This window comes from Psittacula echo, assembly GCF_963264785.1.
Source record: "Psittacula echo genome assembly, chromosome: 4".
Lineage (NCBI taxonomy): Eukaryota > Metazoa > Chordata > Aves > Psittaciformes > Psittacidae > Psittacula > Psittacula echo.
The window spans coordinates 95936931-95953534 of NC_137738.1; the positions used below are offsets into that span (position 1 = coordinate 95936931).

The window sequence follows — 16604 nt, forward strand, 5'->3', positions numbered from 1 at the left end:
TGAAGGCTTTCATTAAAACTTTAAAACAGAATGTTAATCTTACAAGATTAATTCAATTTACATGAAAGATAATGAAAAAAGGATAAGTCAGGATCATTAATGAATTTACAGGTATGATTTCACATATTCTAATTAATCTAGATAAGCTGTATTACACATACTGTTAATGCACTATTATGTTGCCACTTTTTTAAAATGATATCTTCATGTCCACACTAAAAAAGATGAAGAAAATGTGTGTACTTTTCTACAGGATGAATAAGCTGACTAAAAATATTTCTGATCTAGGAGTCAACAGTGCAATATTGCAGGTTCTAGAAGCCAGACTTATTCTCAGTTGAGAAATGTTAAGATTTCTGAATATAACATATGGAGCATCAGCTCACTTTGAAGTAATACTTAGGATTAAAAGAGAACAAGAAGAGAAAGCCAAAGTAAAGTAACAATAGCCACCAAGGACATGCTTTGTTTTCCACAAACCCAGCTGTGCTTTCTATAAATCCCAGTATTTCTCTGAAAAATACCAGAAGTCAAACATGACCATCATCATGTTTCATTGGTACTCAGTGCTCTTGTCAGCCTCTTCAAGAGCTTTCAGTATCAGGGTTTGTGCAATTTCACATAGTTGCCCACATGCCTCAGATTCAAGCTTCAGTGCCTCTGCAGCCCATGGAGGACCCCACAGCAGAGCAGGGGGATGCTTGAAGGAGGCTGTGACCCCACGTGAAGCCTGTGCTGGAGCAGGCTCGTGGCAGGACCTGTGGCCCCGTGGAGAGAGAAGCCCACTCTGGAGCAGGTTTGCTGCAGGACTCGTGACCCCACGCGGGATCCACGCTGAAGCAGTATGTCCCTGAAGGACTGCACCCATGGAAGGGACCCACGCTGGAGCAGCTTATGAAAAACTGCAGCCCATCGGAAGGACTCACATTGGAGAAGTTCATGGAGGACTGCCTCCAGTGGGAGGGACCCCACACTGGAGAAGAAGTGTGAGGAGTCCTCCCCTGAGGAGGAAGGAGCAGCAGAGACAACGTGATGAATTGATCACAACTCCCATTCCCCTTCCCCCTGCACAGCTGGGGAGAAAGAGATAAAGAATTCGGGAGTGAAGTTGGGCCTGGGAAGAAGGCAGGGGTGGGGGGAAGGTATTTTTTTTAAATATTTATTTTCAATTTCTTATTATCCTACTCTGATTTCATTGGTAATAATCCCCTCCCCATAAACCAAAAAAAAAAAAAAAATGTATTTTGGGGAGTTTGTTTTGCCTATGATAGTAACTGGTGAGTGATCCCTCCCTGTCCTTATCTTAACCCACGAGCCTTTCATTCTATTTTCTGCCCACCCTGCCCAGCTGAGGAGGGGAGTGACAGAAAGCCTTTGGTGGGCACTTGGCATCCAGCTAGGGTCAACCCAAAACATACAGCAATGAACTCTGTTACTTTGGCACAATCTATAAGCAATAAAATATAATGCAATATATTCAATTTTCCCCTTTATCTCATTATCCATAATCATCTTTCCAACTTCTGGCCAACAACTTTCCATATCATTGGACTGAGAGCTCCAAAACAGATTTAAAGTTTTAAACAAGTCACAGAAGAAACACCTTGCAAAAGTGCACTTCCAGTGTCATTGGGTTTTATATACTTCAAAATCAAACAGCCCAGTGGAGACATGAGAACTGCCTACAAATGAAGTACCTCTCTCCCACCCATTATTTCAAAGCTCATCAGCACATGAGCAGGCACAGATTATTTTGCAAATAAAAGCTGAACGCAAACTACTTCTGGTGAGGTCAGCTGGAGCTTCAGCTACTCAGTACTCTAAAAAGTCCTGCTGAAACTAAGTCCCAAAACACAGATTCCATATGCAGACATCTTTATAATCTCACATCAACTGAACAATGTTTTTAAACAATGTTTTTGGTATGTGCATGCAACATTCACACCGTGGCAAACTAGCTGTCACACATATGTAAGCCTATGATTCAACTAATCATATGAAGAATAAAAATACGCAGTACCTTGTAGTGGTAACATTTTCACACCAAATTCTTCTAGGTAGCCAAGAGCACGAATGAGATCTAGCTCCTCCTGAATAGCACTTGGACAGTCTACAATAAGCTGTAGACAGCACCTAAATACAAAAGAAAATCTTTTTTTCAAAAAGCTGTTGGAAGAACTTGAAGTTCAGTTGGGGGGAGGTAATGGGGGGCAGGGAAATCAGTAGTTTATTGTGCTTAAGAATGGCCAAAAATCTCACTAGTCCTGTAACACATACTGTAAGTGTTCGGTACTGTATCTCTGTTATGGCTTGCTAAACATTTTAACAAAATTCTAGTCTTGGACTGCCACAGACTTCAACACCTAGCTATGATAAGAACATTGCCTAAACCCTCTTGGATTTAGACCTGCAATGAATTTAATTAAAGACATTGAAAACATGTACTTAAATACATAATCACTTAGAGAATTATTTCTCTTATAATCATTTCATTTTGGAGTTACCACATACAAGAACATAAAAGCAAAAATCTAAGAATTTAATTGAAAATGAAATGTGACAGCCATTGTCACATATTCAGTTTCCTCAAGTAGGTTAACAAACGAAAACAAAGCTGTTTAAAAAAACCCCAACAAAACAACCACAAAGCTGCTCTGCAGATGAATTAATGCATACAATTACTAACAACATTTTAAATATTTTTAAATCATATATGAATATTATATTGACATAATCAACTTTTAGATTACTGTTTAAAATAAAACATCCATTCTGGTACAGTGTGTTCATATGCAGATTTATTAAAACATGTTTTAAAAAAAGTCCACATGCAAAACAGACTCAATGATTTCAAAAGGCTTATTCACCATGCACATTAAATCAGGAAGGTATATTATTTGTGCAATTTGTCAGATGGCTTTTAGCTCTACATGTTTATTAAAAAACAGACATGTTTATGTCAAAAATACAATTGTATGTTAGCTATGCTCCCATCTGAACATTTTTTAGGAGCACTGACAAACACTTCAGGGTAGAGGTTAAAGCAGGAGTGAAAGGAAAGAGAGCTAGCTAAAGAGAAGATAAATATGTTCTGCCTAAAACAACTCAAACAGGAAGGCTACCAGGAGACCTACGCACTGTGATAATCAGTAATGGAAATCGGTTAACATCAAACAACTGATTGAAGAAAAGTCAGAGAAGGAGCAAAACATCTTACTAAATGGAATAAACACGCAGTGAACATTTGTAACAAGTATTCGAGCTATCATCTGCGCATTTTGAAGAATCACCATAAAACCAGAAGATAAATTTGACCATTATGATAAATTAAAAACAATGATATTTTTATATTTCCAGAGCCTGCTAGTGGAAAAGACTCTCAATAGAAGACTGGAGAAAAAGAAAAGTAAATAAACCTGAATTTTATGATGTCATTAAATCAGTTTTTGATAGTGATTACAGAATAACAGAATCATAGAATAGTTTGGGTTGGAAGGCTTAAAGGTCATCTAATCCAACTGTCCCCTGCAATAAGCAGGGACATCTTCAACCAAAGCAGGCTGTGTGCATTTGGGATGGGAGAGAGGAACAAGCTTAAAGGGATTAGGGAGAAGAAAACAACACTTTTTCAGTGATTTTCTAGTTAAGTTATGAAGAATATAACTGTCACTCAAGGCAAGCTGCAAAAAATGTTCTTCCTTTAATTCCTAATGTAAAATATATGATTTCTTAATCCACAGAACTTCACAGTAACAATATTTTATTGAAAAAAAATGTCTTAACTTGAAAAAGGCTAATTTATTACAAACAGTTTGACTGTATTACTGGAGTCAGTACTCAAAATGTTAACACGTATGTACATACCATTATGGGCCAAGATGTATTTGTGCCTTCAGGGGAAAAAAATAATTTAATCTTTTTTTCTGTAATTAGCAGATATGTATACTCATGTCTAAGTAAAAGCAGTACTTTATAAAGATGTGTCTTCCTTTGTACTTGACACAAGTATTTCTGTTTGATTATGGGATTTTGCTGGGATTTTTTTGTTGTTGTTGTTTGGTTTGTAGTGTTTGCTTGGGGGCAGGGAGGGAGTTATGTCTTAAGAAAAAAGGAAAAGCCATTTGTATTAACAAAACAATACCAGTGAAACAACAAATTCTTAGAATAAAAGAGAAAGGCTGTAAATATTAAGACATGCCTCTATTTTAAATATTTAAGATAATTAAATATTAATTAATAAATTAATTAATTAATAATTAATATAATTAATAATTAATTATTATATAATAATTAATAAATATTTATCATTAATAAATTAATTAATTAATAAATTAATAAATTAATTAATTAATTTAAGATTTTACCTATCTGCATCTAAATTGTAAAAGAATATACTTCCATATCTAAATCTATACAAGAATGAATATCCACCTCACCCACCCACCACAACCTGCTCTATGCCTGAATTCCTTTCTCAAGAATTATTTGGCTTATTTCTTAATGTAAAAAAGAGAGACAGCCTCAAATGAACTCTCAGAATCAGGAAAGACCAAAGTAAGAAAAGAAATTAATCAGCAAAATGCTATTTTCTATTGTTATAGTAACTGGGTCCACAATTGTGGTTCAGTGCTCTAAAGTGGAAAAGTTCAAAGCCACACATAAAAAGCTTCTTATCCACAAACACTTACATGTTTCTTCTTCTTTAACCTGAATTCTGTAACAGATCATTCAAAAAAATCCTACAGAAGTCAAAGATATTGTTTTCATTTACCATGTAATTTTACATGAAGAGAAATAAACCCAGGTAAGATTTACCCCTTCTTATAGGGAAAATAAAATCCAAGTTTCAATTAAAAGAGCAATATATATTTACATATAATAATTGTAAATATACCTTGCCAAATCCATGCAGCTATCAGTCAAACTTGTTGAAGAATTGAAATATTCTCTGCTAGCAGCCAAAACTAGTTCAACACTTTTTGCATAGCTGACTCGGTACTGTGGCTTCCCTTTTGATGAACTTGGTAGATCCACTGACCAAATACTGCAATGCATCATTTGCCCAGCCAAGTGGATATTGTCTATACTGCTTGAGCATAAAAGACTTTCTGTGAATATCTAAAAGAAAGAACAATAATTCAGTAATCTGCAGCAGCAGCTTCAGATAAACTTACTGCATTATATGGAACCAACCCCTTTGAATAAAGAGGATCTTTGAAATCAAAAGAATATATACAGTCCAAGCAGAAAATGTAACTTTTACAAGGAGAGTATTCCCACTATTCTTTCAGAAAAGCTGAAATTAACTAGTAGCTGGTTACTTCCACTTCCTGAAGAAACTTATTAGCTGCCTTTTTACAGTATGACTTTGAGATCAGATATTATTTATATCTACATTCTGAAGTGTTAATAGGACGTAAGAATTTGAAAAGGCAGTTCAGTATTAGCAGTCTAAACTCAACAATATATGAGAAGAAATTTTATATCCCTGAAGAACCTAAAATATTCAGAACTGAGCATATAAAACGGTTTTTAAGTTTCAGTCAAGACTTCCTTCAAAGAATGCATACTAATATAATGTTGTATCTGCCACTAAACACCTGTTCTTTTCAGGTCAAAGTTTTGCCCGCTTTTAGACACCTAAAATTATCTCTATTCCTTACAAATTCTGTTGGGGTTTTTTTGGTGTAGGGTTTTTTGTGTGTTGCTTTGTTTGGTTGTTTTTATTTTTTAATTCTGTTTTATTTCACCTTGGTCAGTATTGTCCTACTGAAGAACAACATACACATTTAACCACTTCAGGAAACACTGCAGCTGCAACAACATGGCCTTTGGTGAAGGCTTTAAATTTCGCAACAAATTAAATTGGATCAATGAATCATAGAAAAGCCCAGGCTGGAAGGGACCTCTAGATCATCTGGTCCAGCTTCTTCTGGGAAAGAAGGCATAGATCCAATCACATAAGGAGCAGAACTGACAGTGCTTATTAAAAAAAACAAACAAACAAAAAAAAATGATTGGATCATCATCTTCACTGTCACAATATAATAATCCTCAAGGAGCACTGAAAGATGCAAGGCATGGTAACTTCTTCCTTAAAGACCACATACATAAAATCTACCCTTCTCAAAATTTATGGACATGAAGTCCTTCTTCAAGAGAACAGGAATCATTCTGCATGCAAGCAGATTTTGAGTACGCATCATGCTAAAAAAGATCCCAAAACAAACATCATACATGACTGCAAATCCCTACTGCCCCATCAATTTCCCAATTTTGAGGTTACCAAAGCATAATTGTATACAACAGCGCTACATTTCAAAGCATTCCTAGACCATTTCTTCAAAACCCTTTGTTGTGGGTTGGTTTTGATTTTCTTTAATCACGTGGTACAGAGGTTAGAAAACAATTCAATATTCCTAAAAAAAAATAACATCAGAGTAAAGCAAATGTTATTATTTTTTGAGTGCTCTATTAGAGTAAGTTTTTCAAATGCACTTAAAAAAATACACCAAGTACACTAACCCATAGCCTATCACAAAACCATGAACCTTACATAAACTGCAGTTCTCTTTGAGCAACTTCAAATTGTACAGCTACAGAGAGAGAGTGACTCTATGTGTAGGTTGGATAGCATTACTTTTTCCCCTTAGTTTTTTTCTAATTTGCTCTCAGAACTTCTCCCAAGAACTGATCAGAGTGATAGCCATAAACAATTAAATCTGAAAACTGTTATAAAACACTCTTAAACTTCTGACTATTTAAACACCGACTGTAGTGGATATGGCACTGTTTCTATAATAAACTGGAGTATATTTATGTGAAAATGTAGATAAACAATCCATGCCACAGCAAGTGACACATCTAGATCAGTTTAATAGCTGTCCTTCACAAGTATTAATGACATAGGTTTGGGGTTTATGCACATGCAGGATTTTTTTTTTTTCCTTCAATGAAATCAGATATCTCACATTGTTTTATTTCAGCTGCAAGCAGTAGAGTCCATAATCCCATAACAACCTTGGCTAACATTACCAAACTAGAACTTCATGGTTAAACTACTCAACTTGGTGACATTTAGCTAAAAATTTTTTATTTTCTTTATTTTTAAGTGTTTATTACTAAATACGTGTACATAGAATTATGAAGTCTTAAGAAGTTGACTCAATTTAAAAAAAGACGAATTGTAAAAGATACAGAGGATATCTATCAGAGGGGCTTTTGATGAGATGAGTTAACACTGAAAGTTTCTGAGGTGAATGAAAGTATCTTAAAAGAATAGAAAAAACAAGCAACAGAAAAAATGAAAACATTTACATTTGTGAGCAACAATATGAAGTGAGAATCTATAGCTACTTGGGACATAAATTGGTAACAAAACATAAAACTCACCTCATAACAAGAATCTGAATGTAAGCATGTATACACTTTCTGTTGCATGTCTAACATGTCCTGGAGCAATTCCTTCCAGTGTATCTCACTGACTGATGGTTGCCTGCAAGCATTTTAAAAATTAAATATTCTCTTCCTCAATGAATTTAAAGAAAAGCAGTAGAGAACACTACAGTTCCATCACAAAAATTACAAGTTTTCCCAAACACTATTTCAATCTTTAAGTGGACTTCTAACCGAAAGTGACTTAAAGACAGAATGCTTTTAATAAAAATTAATGTTAAAATAGTGTCTGTTGGATAACATTATTTGATGACAGAAATGCAGTACCCAAAGTGCTTTTTCTGATTGTTTTCTGTGGAACAAGACAGGGATTTAAGCAATCTTTCTCAAGATCCTCCAAGCAGGTTTTGATAATTTCCAGTAATACCTCAGAAAGTTGTGCTATCTTCCTGCTGATCCAAGAACAGCTGGGTAAAACCAAATTTGTAACAGCAACTGAGAATCATTAAAGTACTGTTCATTGTAGGAAATCTCAAAGGACTAATCAATTGCTTGCAATCACAGGAGAATGGATCTGCAAGTTTATTATGCTCTTTAAATCAGAATGGTATTCAGATTCTTGACCTTCTGGATCTGTGGATCTCTGTTTACTCACAAAGCTTTCTACACAACTTAATGTACTCTATAAAAAGTTTTACTAGTAAAAACACTAGGGAACGTTTTGACATTATCTTGAACCTTTCAGATTTAAGAAACAGACTTTTCTTAAGCTACAAAAGCTAGTCCAGCTAATAGTGATTTTCTCATGTGGCATTAGCTTTCATTTCAGCAAAAATCATTTCTCTACAAAAAGTGAAAAATCAACATTTTTCCTACAGAGGCATTGACTTGATCTTTAAAAAAAAAAAAAAAAAACCAACTAATTTTTTTTAGAAGTCTTACAAAGCTTTTGGCATATCCAAGCTAAGCACTACTCAACCATCACTGACAAAATGCTGTGCATGTTTACTTTAAATAAAAATAAAAAAAAAAAAACACCACACACAGTGATGGCTGGTCTTCCCAGGGTTCAATCTTTGTATGGGCTTATGCCAAGAACCGTGTAATAATTCATCTACAGTTGGAAGGCAAGTTAAATGAAATAGTTGTTAAACAGAAAAACTGAAAAATTATACTGGAAATATAAGTGGTACAATCAATACATCAAATCAATAAATTATCTTATTACAAGAGCTCCTAAGAAAACACACAAAGAAAATAATTTAAAAAAAAAGCATTATTTTACAAATCCTACACTCTCAATAAAATTTAACAGGTCTTTAAAGGACCTCATTTCATAGTATCATAGAATATATTGGGTTGGAAGGGACCTTCAAAGGTCATCCATCTTAACTTTTACTGTTCATCATCTTGTAGTATTTTGCAGTCGATATGCATTTTAGGCTTGTTCACCTGAACACAAACTTACTGAACCAAGTTTGAAGCAAGACAGAGGTTTTTGGACATGGTGAATGCAGCCAAAACACTAATCATGTTATTCATCGGTTTAAACAAATGTGTTTTATGTACACCATGTTCAGTTCGAACATCTCAGTTCCCTACTGCAACAGGCAGGTATACCCTCTGAGGTTAAGTACTGCCCTTTCCCCCTAAACTCCCATTCCCCTTTGAATACTAACTTGCGACCTGTGTGCCTTGTCAGCCTAATCATCAGCTTCCGTGCCTCCTCCATGTTGTTCTTTGTGTCTTTCACAAAGGAAACAGGTTTCTGAAGTCCATGTTTCTCCAACAGCTCTGACACACTGTAAATGAATAGTCAGCCTTTTTGAATCCTGCACAGTTGTACAACTACCACTGCAGCAGCTGCCTTAAAGCTGTTTCAGACAATGTACTGCAAATGCAAACAGTCTCTGTAAAGTCTGTAAATAGTATAGCTTAGGCAGAGTAACATCATTTACTCAAAAAAAATTAATAGTATAGAGTAAATGTGTATCCCCAATAACTTGATGAATTATCTTCACAGCTTTTAGCTTTTGATCACTCAAAGCATTACACAGTTATCAAGATCAAAACAAATTCCCCGGGCAACCTTCTTCTCCCTAACAAATAACTCAAAAGACACAAACAAACAAAACACAAACCCCCTCACTTTTATTCTAAGAAAAATGTCTGTGCAGTTTTAGAATATTCAAATAGCTAAAACCATTCAAAATTTTTAAGTTCTGAATACAAAAGCTTACAGATTATCTTGTCGAGAGCACTAAAAACATGATAAATAGTCTTGCTGCTTTCCTGTCATAAAAAAGTTCTTCAGTATGCCTGATGACTTCTGTAACAATATACTATTTATTTTAGCAAAATTAAATACCTAAGAATTCGCTCCAGTTCATCTACATCATCATGAAGAGTGTTAGTTTTATCTGTTTCAGGCCTGCAAAGATATTGTACAATTAATATTTTTTTAATATTTATATCCATACTTCTTTTCATTTCTTCATGCAATTCATATTACATAAAGATAAGCTGTTTGAAACATTCCGTTACGAAAATCAAATACATGTTTGCTTGAAAATATTAAAACTGTTTGCTTCTTATTGGAAGTACAGCTAAAATTGAGAAGGTCCTCCAGTCTCTCAAGAACACAGCTTTTCCTTCTTCCTTACTTTTCTCAGGTTCTCTCCTTCCTATGTGTAAAAGGTACTAGGAGAATAGTTAACATCTCCTCCTCATGCTTTCACTTTCTCAAGAATTACTTGCCCTTCATATAGATCTTCCATATAGAGACATCTCCCACAGGGCCATGTTGCTGCTTATAAACCAACTGCAAGGCGACAGTAACTGTAACAGGACCAACAAGACCAGTAACACAGCACTACCATTTGGCTGCAACTCACCAGGCAATAAAAGTTTCAGAAACTAATACAAAACCCTGGTCTAGGCTGCTATTTTAAATCATGCAATCATGCTTTGTTTCATTATCTGGTAGAGCACATACACAGCACAATCATACATATATACAGATGACCACAGCAACTCAGACAGGAACAGAGTATTCCAGCAACATTATCTACCCTTTAGTGATTTTAAAACAATTTTTAAAACATTCATTCACAACCATAGTTAGCGTTTCCAAAATATTTAGAAATAACAAGCTGAAAATTTTTACCCATATCCTCTTTGTGGAAGGCATTCCAAAATATCATAACAGAGAGCAAGCTGGTCATCTCGTTCATTACTATAAATACATTCCAGTGCTGTAATCATAAGCTGGTCTTGATCAGGGATAATTTTTTGCTGACACTAACAGGAAAAGGAAGCACATTATTTTTAGTTTTCTGTTTCTATTTCAACAATTTATTCTGAATTTAAAAAGATGTGAACTACAAGTGAATAAATTGTCTCTAGTTGTAATTAGAATGTTTCTTGCTAATCCTTAGTGAAGTATCTGTTGAAGGTACAACCTGAAACATAATTCAGGCAGTTTTCTACGCTGCAGACACTGAAAGGACAGTGGTACACCATTATACACATTTTGAATTTGAGAGGTGGAGAGGGTGCAAGACAGAAGAAGGCAACTGCTGCAAACATTTGTCAGATTCATTTAATGCATACAACAGCATCAATATACATAAGGTAACTATGTTTTTTTTCTTCATTGGTTGATTTCTGTCCATACACTTAGAATATACTTAGATAGCATGCAAAACTGTGCTTATGTGCCCTGGAATAATTATTTAAACTGCAGAAGCAGCATGAAACACTCAACCCTTACTCACTGAACTCTTGGCCCCATCCTAATGGCCCTCATTTTATTCTTTACATTTGCTTGGGAAAGGAGAGGGAGGGAATAACTTTAAATCCACTGCTAGTAAAATTCCTTAGGAAAAAAGTGAGATCATGAAACTTTCAGATCCATTTTTTAAAAAGCAAGTATGCCAGGAATTTACTTTAAACACATTACCAGAAAATTACCTCAGAGAAGAATCTTTACAATAATTTCTGGTTTACTAGTTCAAGATCACAATTACATTAGTTTGACAATCTCATCAGACAGTTTAGCTGCACTGTAACTTATGCTGCAACACTTTTTAATTAATGTTTTCTAAAACATAACAAATCCTGGGTGCAAGAGAAGGGAAAGATCAGAGACAAATCCCATTTAGAAGATGAGCCAACCCTATTTATGAATTCACCTCTCCAGGACAAGAATTTCTAAAGAAACCAGTAGAATCATGAGAGCTCTATACTTACAGCAGGTTTTGAATTCTGAAATATCTTCAGAGGTAGAGTCAGGTCTTCCTTTGCTAATGTTACTAAATATTCTTTAAAAAGTGAATTTGCAAGACCAGGGGACTGATTTTCACAACGGTGGAGAAAAGGGATCATCCACTGATAAACATTCTTCACATATTTTTCCTCAGAAGACTGGAAAGCACAATGTGTTACAGAGAGGAGAGAAAAAAAAAAAAGAGCAAGTTCAGCTTCATTGTCCAAAACAACCAACAAAAACCAAACAGAACGTATTTTCATCAATATAATTGAAACAGTATCTTCACCTGTTACAAACAACAGCTGAAGCCTGACATTTAGAGCTGTTGCACGCATCACTACATCATGAAGCACTGAAACAATCAGTCATCTTTCTGCTACCCAATAGCTTGGGGAAACCGAGCAGTAAAGTAAGGAGTAAAGTTCACTACAAAAGGAAAGCCTAGCTGTCTTCCTCCTGCAGAATTAGTCAAAGATTGGCTTGCATTCACATCAGAGTGGCATTACTTGCAGTAGGCCAGAATGGAAGACCTAAAACAACTGGTAAGTGGTTACATACATCCTAGCAAAATTTAGAAACTTCTGAGTATTCTCCTCTGGTGCTTACTCATTCTTCAACTGAATTTCACACCTCTGATCAATCTCTGGCTATTTTTCAGATTTTCCAAGAGGTGCTTTTCTATTTTGAAATCCCACACACAGGCTGAACACAGAGAAGAAGAAAACCACACGTATGCTACAGAGGCAAATATTAAGATTTCTGCCAATATTTAAAGACACCAAAAAACATCCAAGCCAAGCATTCAATGTTGTTGCATCTGCAGCATCATCAACAGCTACAATGAAGAAACTTTAGAAAGGGTCAATGAAAACGCAATACGCAACTTTCAAAAGACTAGATTTGTTAATGCTTAACCCTGTGCCCAGGACAAAAAAAACCAAACAAATACCACAACAGAAAAGGCACAGTAAAGTGTTGAATTCTTGCTGAATTAAAGGTTTTTCATCAGAAACATGTCAGTCACTAATGATATCTTTATATAGAGTCATAGAATAGTTAGGGTTGGAAAGGACCTTAAGATCATCTAATTCCAAACCCACTGCCATGGGCAGAGACACCTCCCACTAAACCATGCCACCCAAGGCTCTGTCCAACCTAGCCTTGAACACCACCAGGGATGGCTCACTCACAACTTCCCTGGGCAACCCATTCCAGTGCCTCACCACCCTTACAGTAAAGAATTTCCTCCTTATATCCAATCTAAACTTCCCCTGTGTAAATTTTAACCTGTTATCCCTTGTCCTGTCACTACAGTCCCTAAATATATAAACATACATAGGATCCAGGGTAACCCGAATTACTGGAAATCAAGATATACCAATTTATTCAAAATACTTACATTCTTCATCAACAGTCTCAGCTTTTCAATGTCTTTCATCTCTACAAGTTCCTTCAAAGTTAAGGTTCGATCACCATCAGTCTCATAAACTATCGTCTCAAGAGTGATCAGGTTGTCACAAAGCATCTGCAGACCAGGAATATTCCTCTCCATGCCAAGACGAACAAGGGACAGAGCACAGTCCACCTGAAAAAATAAAAAAAAAAATAAAAAAAAAAAAACTCTGCTGTACAACTGTTCATCAAAGAAAAAAACTGAAGTACAATCTGTGCCCTGTGTGGGCATCTATTTTTTTTCTCCTCGTTCCTTTTGTTAATAGGCAGTTCTAAGTTCCCAAAAGTTTTATGAAAGGTATATTCCTAAATGGATTGCTCTTCTCAGCTTTATAAAGACCAAATAAAATGTTTAATCTTAGTGGATAATGTCATTATAGGCTTTTGACCCACATGCACCCTATTGATGCTTGTAAATCAGGAGAATACTATTCTTTCTGGAGATCACACACAGAGACAGATCACCTCATCTCACTGCATTGAAAATGAAGGATTGCTTTAAACTAAGACAATCAGATAACTGTCTGAAGTTATGAATAGTTCTGCATGTAATGTGACTTCTCCATCTGACCATGAATTAATAATTTTAATTGTTGTCTTTTATTTCATAGAAGATAATGACAGTCTTTCTCCCTACCGTGACTGAAGGTACCTTTATATGAAAGGTTTTGATTTCAAAGAACACAATATTGGCTGTACATACCTAGTGAGGCAGACTTAAGTCTGGAAGAGTAAAATGCAATTTCATTTATATTTTAGCAATTTAACTGATCCTTGGAAGTTGCTTTTATTTCCATACTTATTGATAGGCTGTTAAGATCACAGGGAAATATGATTAAAGAGCCTTGGAGGACTGAAAACTTGAAGAATAAAAGAATTTGCCCATCAGAACTAACTCATAGTGATACTTCCAGTCAACCTCCTTTTCATGCAGCAAAATTGGCCTGAGAAGCAATAACATACTGGAGCACATCAGTGATAAGCTCTATTCTGACTTTCAATGCTTATCTTTACCACATAGTGTTTCTGAAACTTTTAAAATATGAAGAAAATAAAGCAGAAATAAGATGCACGGTAGTCCCATGACAGTACTACATATTGGCATATGACAGCAACACAACTGCCACATATCTATATATGTATGACACAGTATCATGTCTCCCAGTACTCTGCACAACATTCCCTCAGCTACAAACAAAGTGTAATGGTAAACATTTTTCATGGAACTACGGAAGCGCTACTGTTTGCTATTATAAGTCAAGTGAAAGAGAATGTACCGGCTTCCCATTCATTCCTATGGATCAATTATTTGGCTGAGCAAACTTTAGAACAAGCATAAATACACTGCAAATGAAAAGCCAAATACTTCACAAGGCACACTGAAGATTGAGAAACAGTGTGTACTAGTGAGGGAAAAACGTCCCATTAATACTTGTTAACACAGGATTCTGTTGAAGAAGGCTGATCAGTCTGAGGCAGCCATCATCATTTCCTTATTGATTTTCTCACCTGCATCGAGTATTTTTCAATTTCCTGTGCTCTGCTCAAATACCAATCAGTAACAAGATCTACTGAAAGGTGAGCAGTCCTGTACTTCAGTAACTCAGGTTGTGTTTCATACAGAAATTCACCTTCACCTTGTGAAGTTGGTTCAACAATCATCCTTTAAAAAAGAAAAAAACAAATGTTTACATATACATTTTCTCACTTTTTTTACATCAGTGTTTTCCTAAAATTTCTAGTTTTTCTAAAAAAAAAAAAAAAAAAAAAAAAGCCCAAAAGATACAATCGACCTACTATCACACCAATAATCTGATGAGACTCAAATTCCAATCACAGTGTTAATTTTTGTCTGCAAAGTAACCAGAAAGAGATTCCAAACATGAGACAGATCATGAAAGAAAGAATCTATTCAAGACATAGATATGCCCAACTTCTGCTTTTCATCTGTTTCTCACACAATGAAAAGCAGTTTTGTGATCCATTAATGCTGCTATGATAATGTTATGGCTGACAAGTAATAAAATAAATATATAATGATTTCCAGAAGTAACCTCCCCCTCCCGCTCACATACATTTGCAAAAGTCACTCCTCGCATAATCCCCCTGAATATACTGGGTATTTCCCACATTTTAAGAATTAGTAAGTCAATTCTTTATCTGACACGTACATAAATATAGAAAAAACTGTTTGCTTTTTCCATATACTTACCTGCATTCTGCTTTTTCACACCAGTCCTCCTCACGATGTTTTTGCTCATTCCAAGGAAGAATTTTCAATGTCCCCTTCTTGTAACTGGTATAACAGAAAAGGGAAGCTTCAGACAATTTTTTAATCAATGGAATACAGAGCATCCACAAGTATTTCAGTGAATTCATAATAAGCAATCCTTTGAGATTTATCACTTCTTAATGCAGATTTACAAGTGTGATTTTGCCTGTATATTACCTCTACAAACACATATTCTACCTATACCATTAAAAAGCCAGTAAAAGAAACTAATTTTCTTACTGACCATGGTTTGGGGAAAAAAAAAAAAAAAAAAACCCACAACAAAAACATGACAAAAAAACAAACAAAAAAAATAAAAATACCAAAAAAAAAAAAATCCACTACAGGCTGTAAGAATTTTTATCACTTTGCAGTAAGTATTCTGACTTCATATACTGTCATGGAAGACTGAAATTAGTCAAAACCTACGATCTTCACACCTTAAAAAACGCCATGTAATTCTTCAAATGTCAGCACAACCCTTGTACTGAAACAAAACAAGACATGCCGTGCTGTACCGATCTTCTTAATGAAGTTTAATGAGGAATTCTGACTACAAATTTCCACAGTATCACAGTATGCTAGAGATTGGAAGGGACCTCAAAAGATCATCTAGTCCAATCCCCCTGCCAGAGCAGGAACACCTAGATAAGGTTACACAGGAATGTGTCCAGGCGGGTTTTGAATGTCTCCAGAGAAGGAGACTCCACAACCCCCCTGGGCAGCCTGTTCCAGTGTTCTGTCACCCTCACTGAGAAGAAGTTTCTTCTCAAGTTTAAGTGGAACCTCTTGTGTTCCAGTTTGTACCCATTACCCCTTGTCCTATCATTGTTTGCCACTGAGAAGAGCCTGGCTCCATCCTCGTGACACTCCCCCTTTATATATTTATATACACTAATAAGGTCACCCCTCAGTCTCCTCTTCTCCAAACTATAGAGACCCAGCTCCCTCAGTCTTTCCTCATAAGGGAGATGCTCCACTCCCTTAATCATCTTAGTTGCCCTGCACTGGACTCTCTCCAGCAGGTCTCTGTCCTTCTTGAACTGAGGGGCCCAGAACTGGACACAATATTCCAGATGCGGTCTCACCAGGGCACAGTAGAGGGGAAGGAGGACCTCTCTCGACCTCCTGACCACCCCCCTTCTAATACACCCCAGGATGCCATTGGCCTTCTTGGTCACAAGGGCACAGTGTTGGCTCATGGTCATCCTGCCG

General features: G+C 35.8%; 1 protein-coding gene across 1 annotated transcript in view; it reads right to left on the bottom strand.

Moving 5' to 3' along the window:
• Window positions 1–16604, bottom strand: part of NBAS (NBAS subunit of NRZ tethering complex) — a 191572-nt gene that overhangs the window by 118167 nt on the left and 56801 nt on the right. The window contains exons 22-31 of the mRNA XM_080615036.1: window positions 15330–15413; window positions 14627–14780; window positions 13065–13250; window positions 11647–11820; window positions 10562–10695; window positions 9764–9826; window positions 9075–9197; window positions 7393–7495; window positions 4895–5118; window positions 2021–2133 (exon numbers count right to left, since the gene is read on the bottom strand). Of these exons, the coding sequence (XP_080471162.1) occupies window positions 2021–2133; window positions 4895–5118; window positions 7393–7495; window positions 9075–9197; window positions 9764–9826; window positions 10562–10695; window positions 11647–11820; window positions 13065–13250; window positions 14627–14780; window positions 15330–15413 (1358 nt within the window). The remainder of the gene's footprint in view (window positions 1–2020; window positions 2134–4894; window positions 5119–7392; window positions 7496–9074; window positions 9198–9763; window positions 9827–10561; window positions 10696–11646; window positions 11821–13064; window positions 13251–14626; window positions 14781–15329; window positions 15414–16604) is intronic.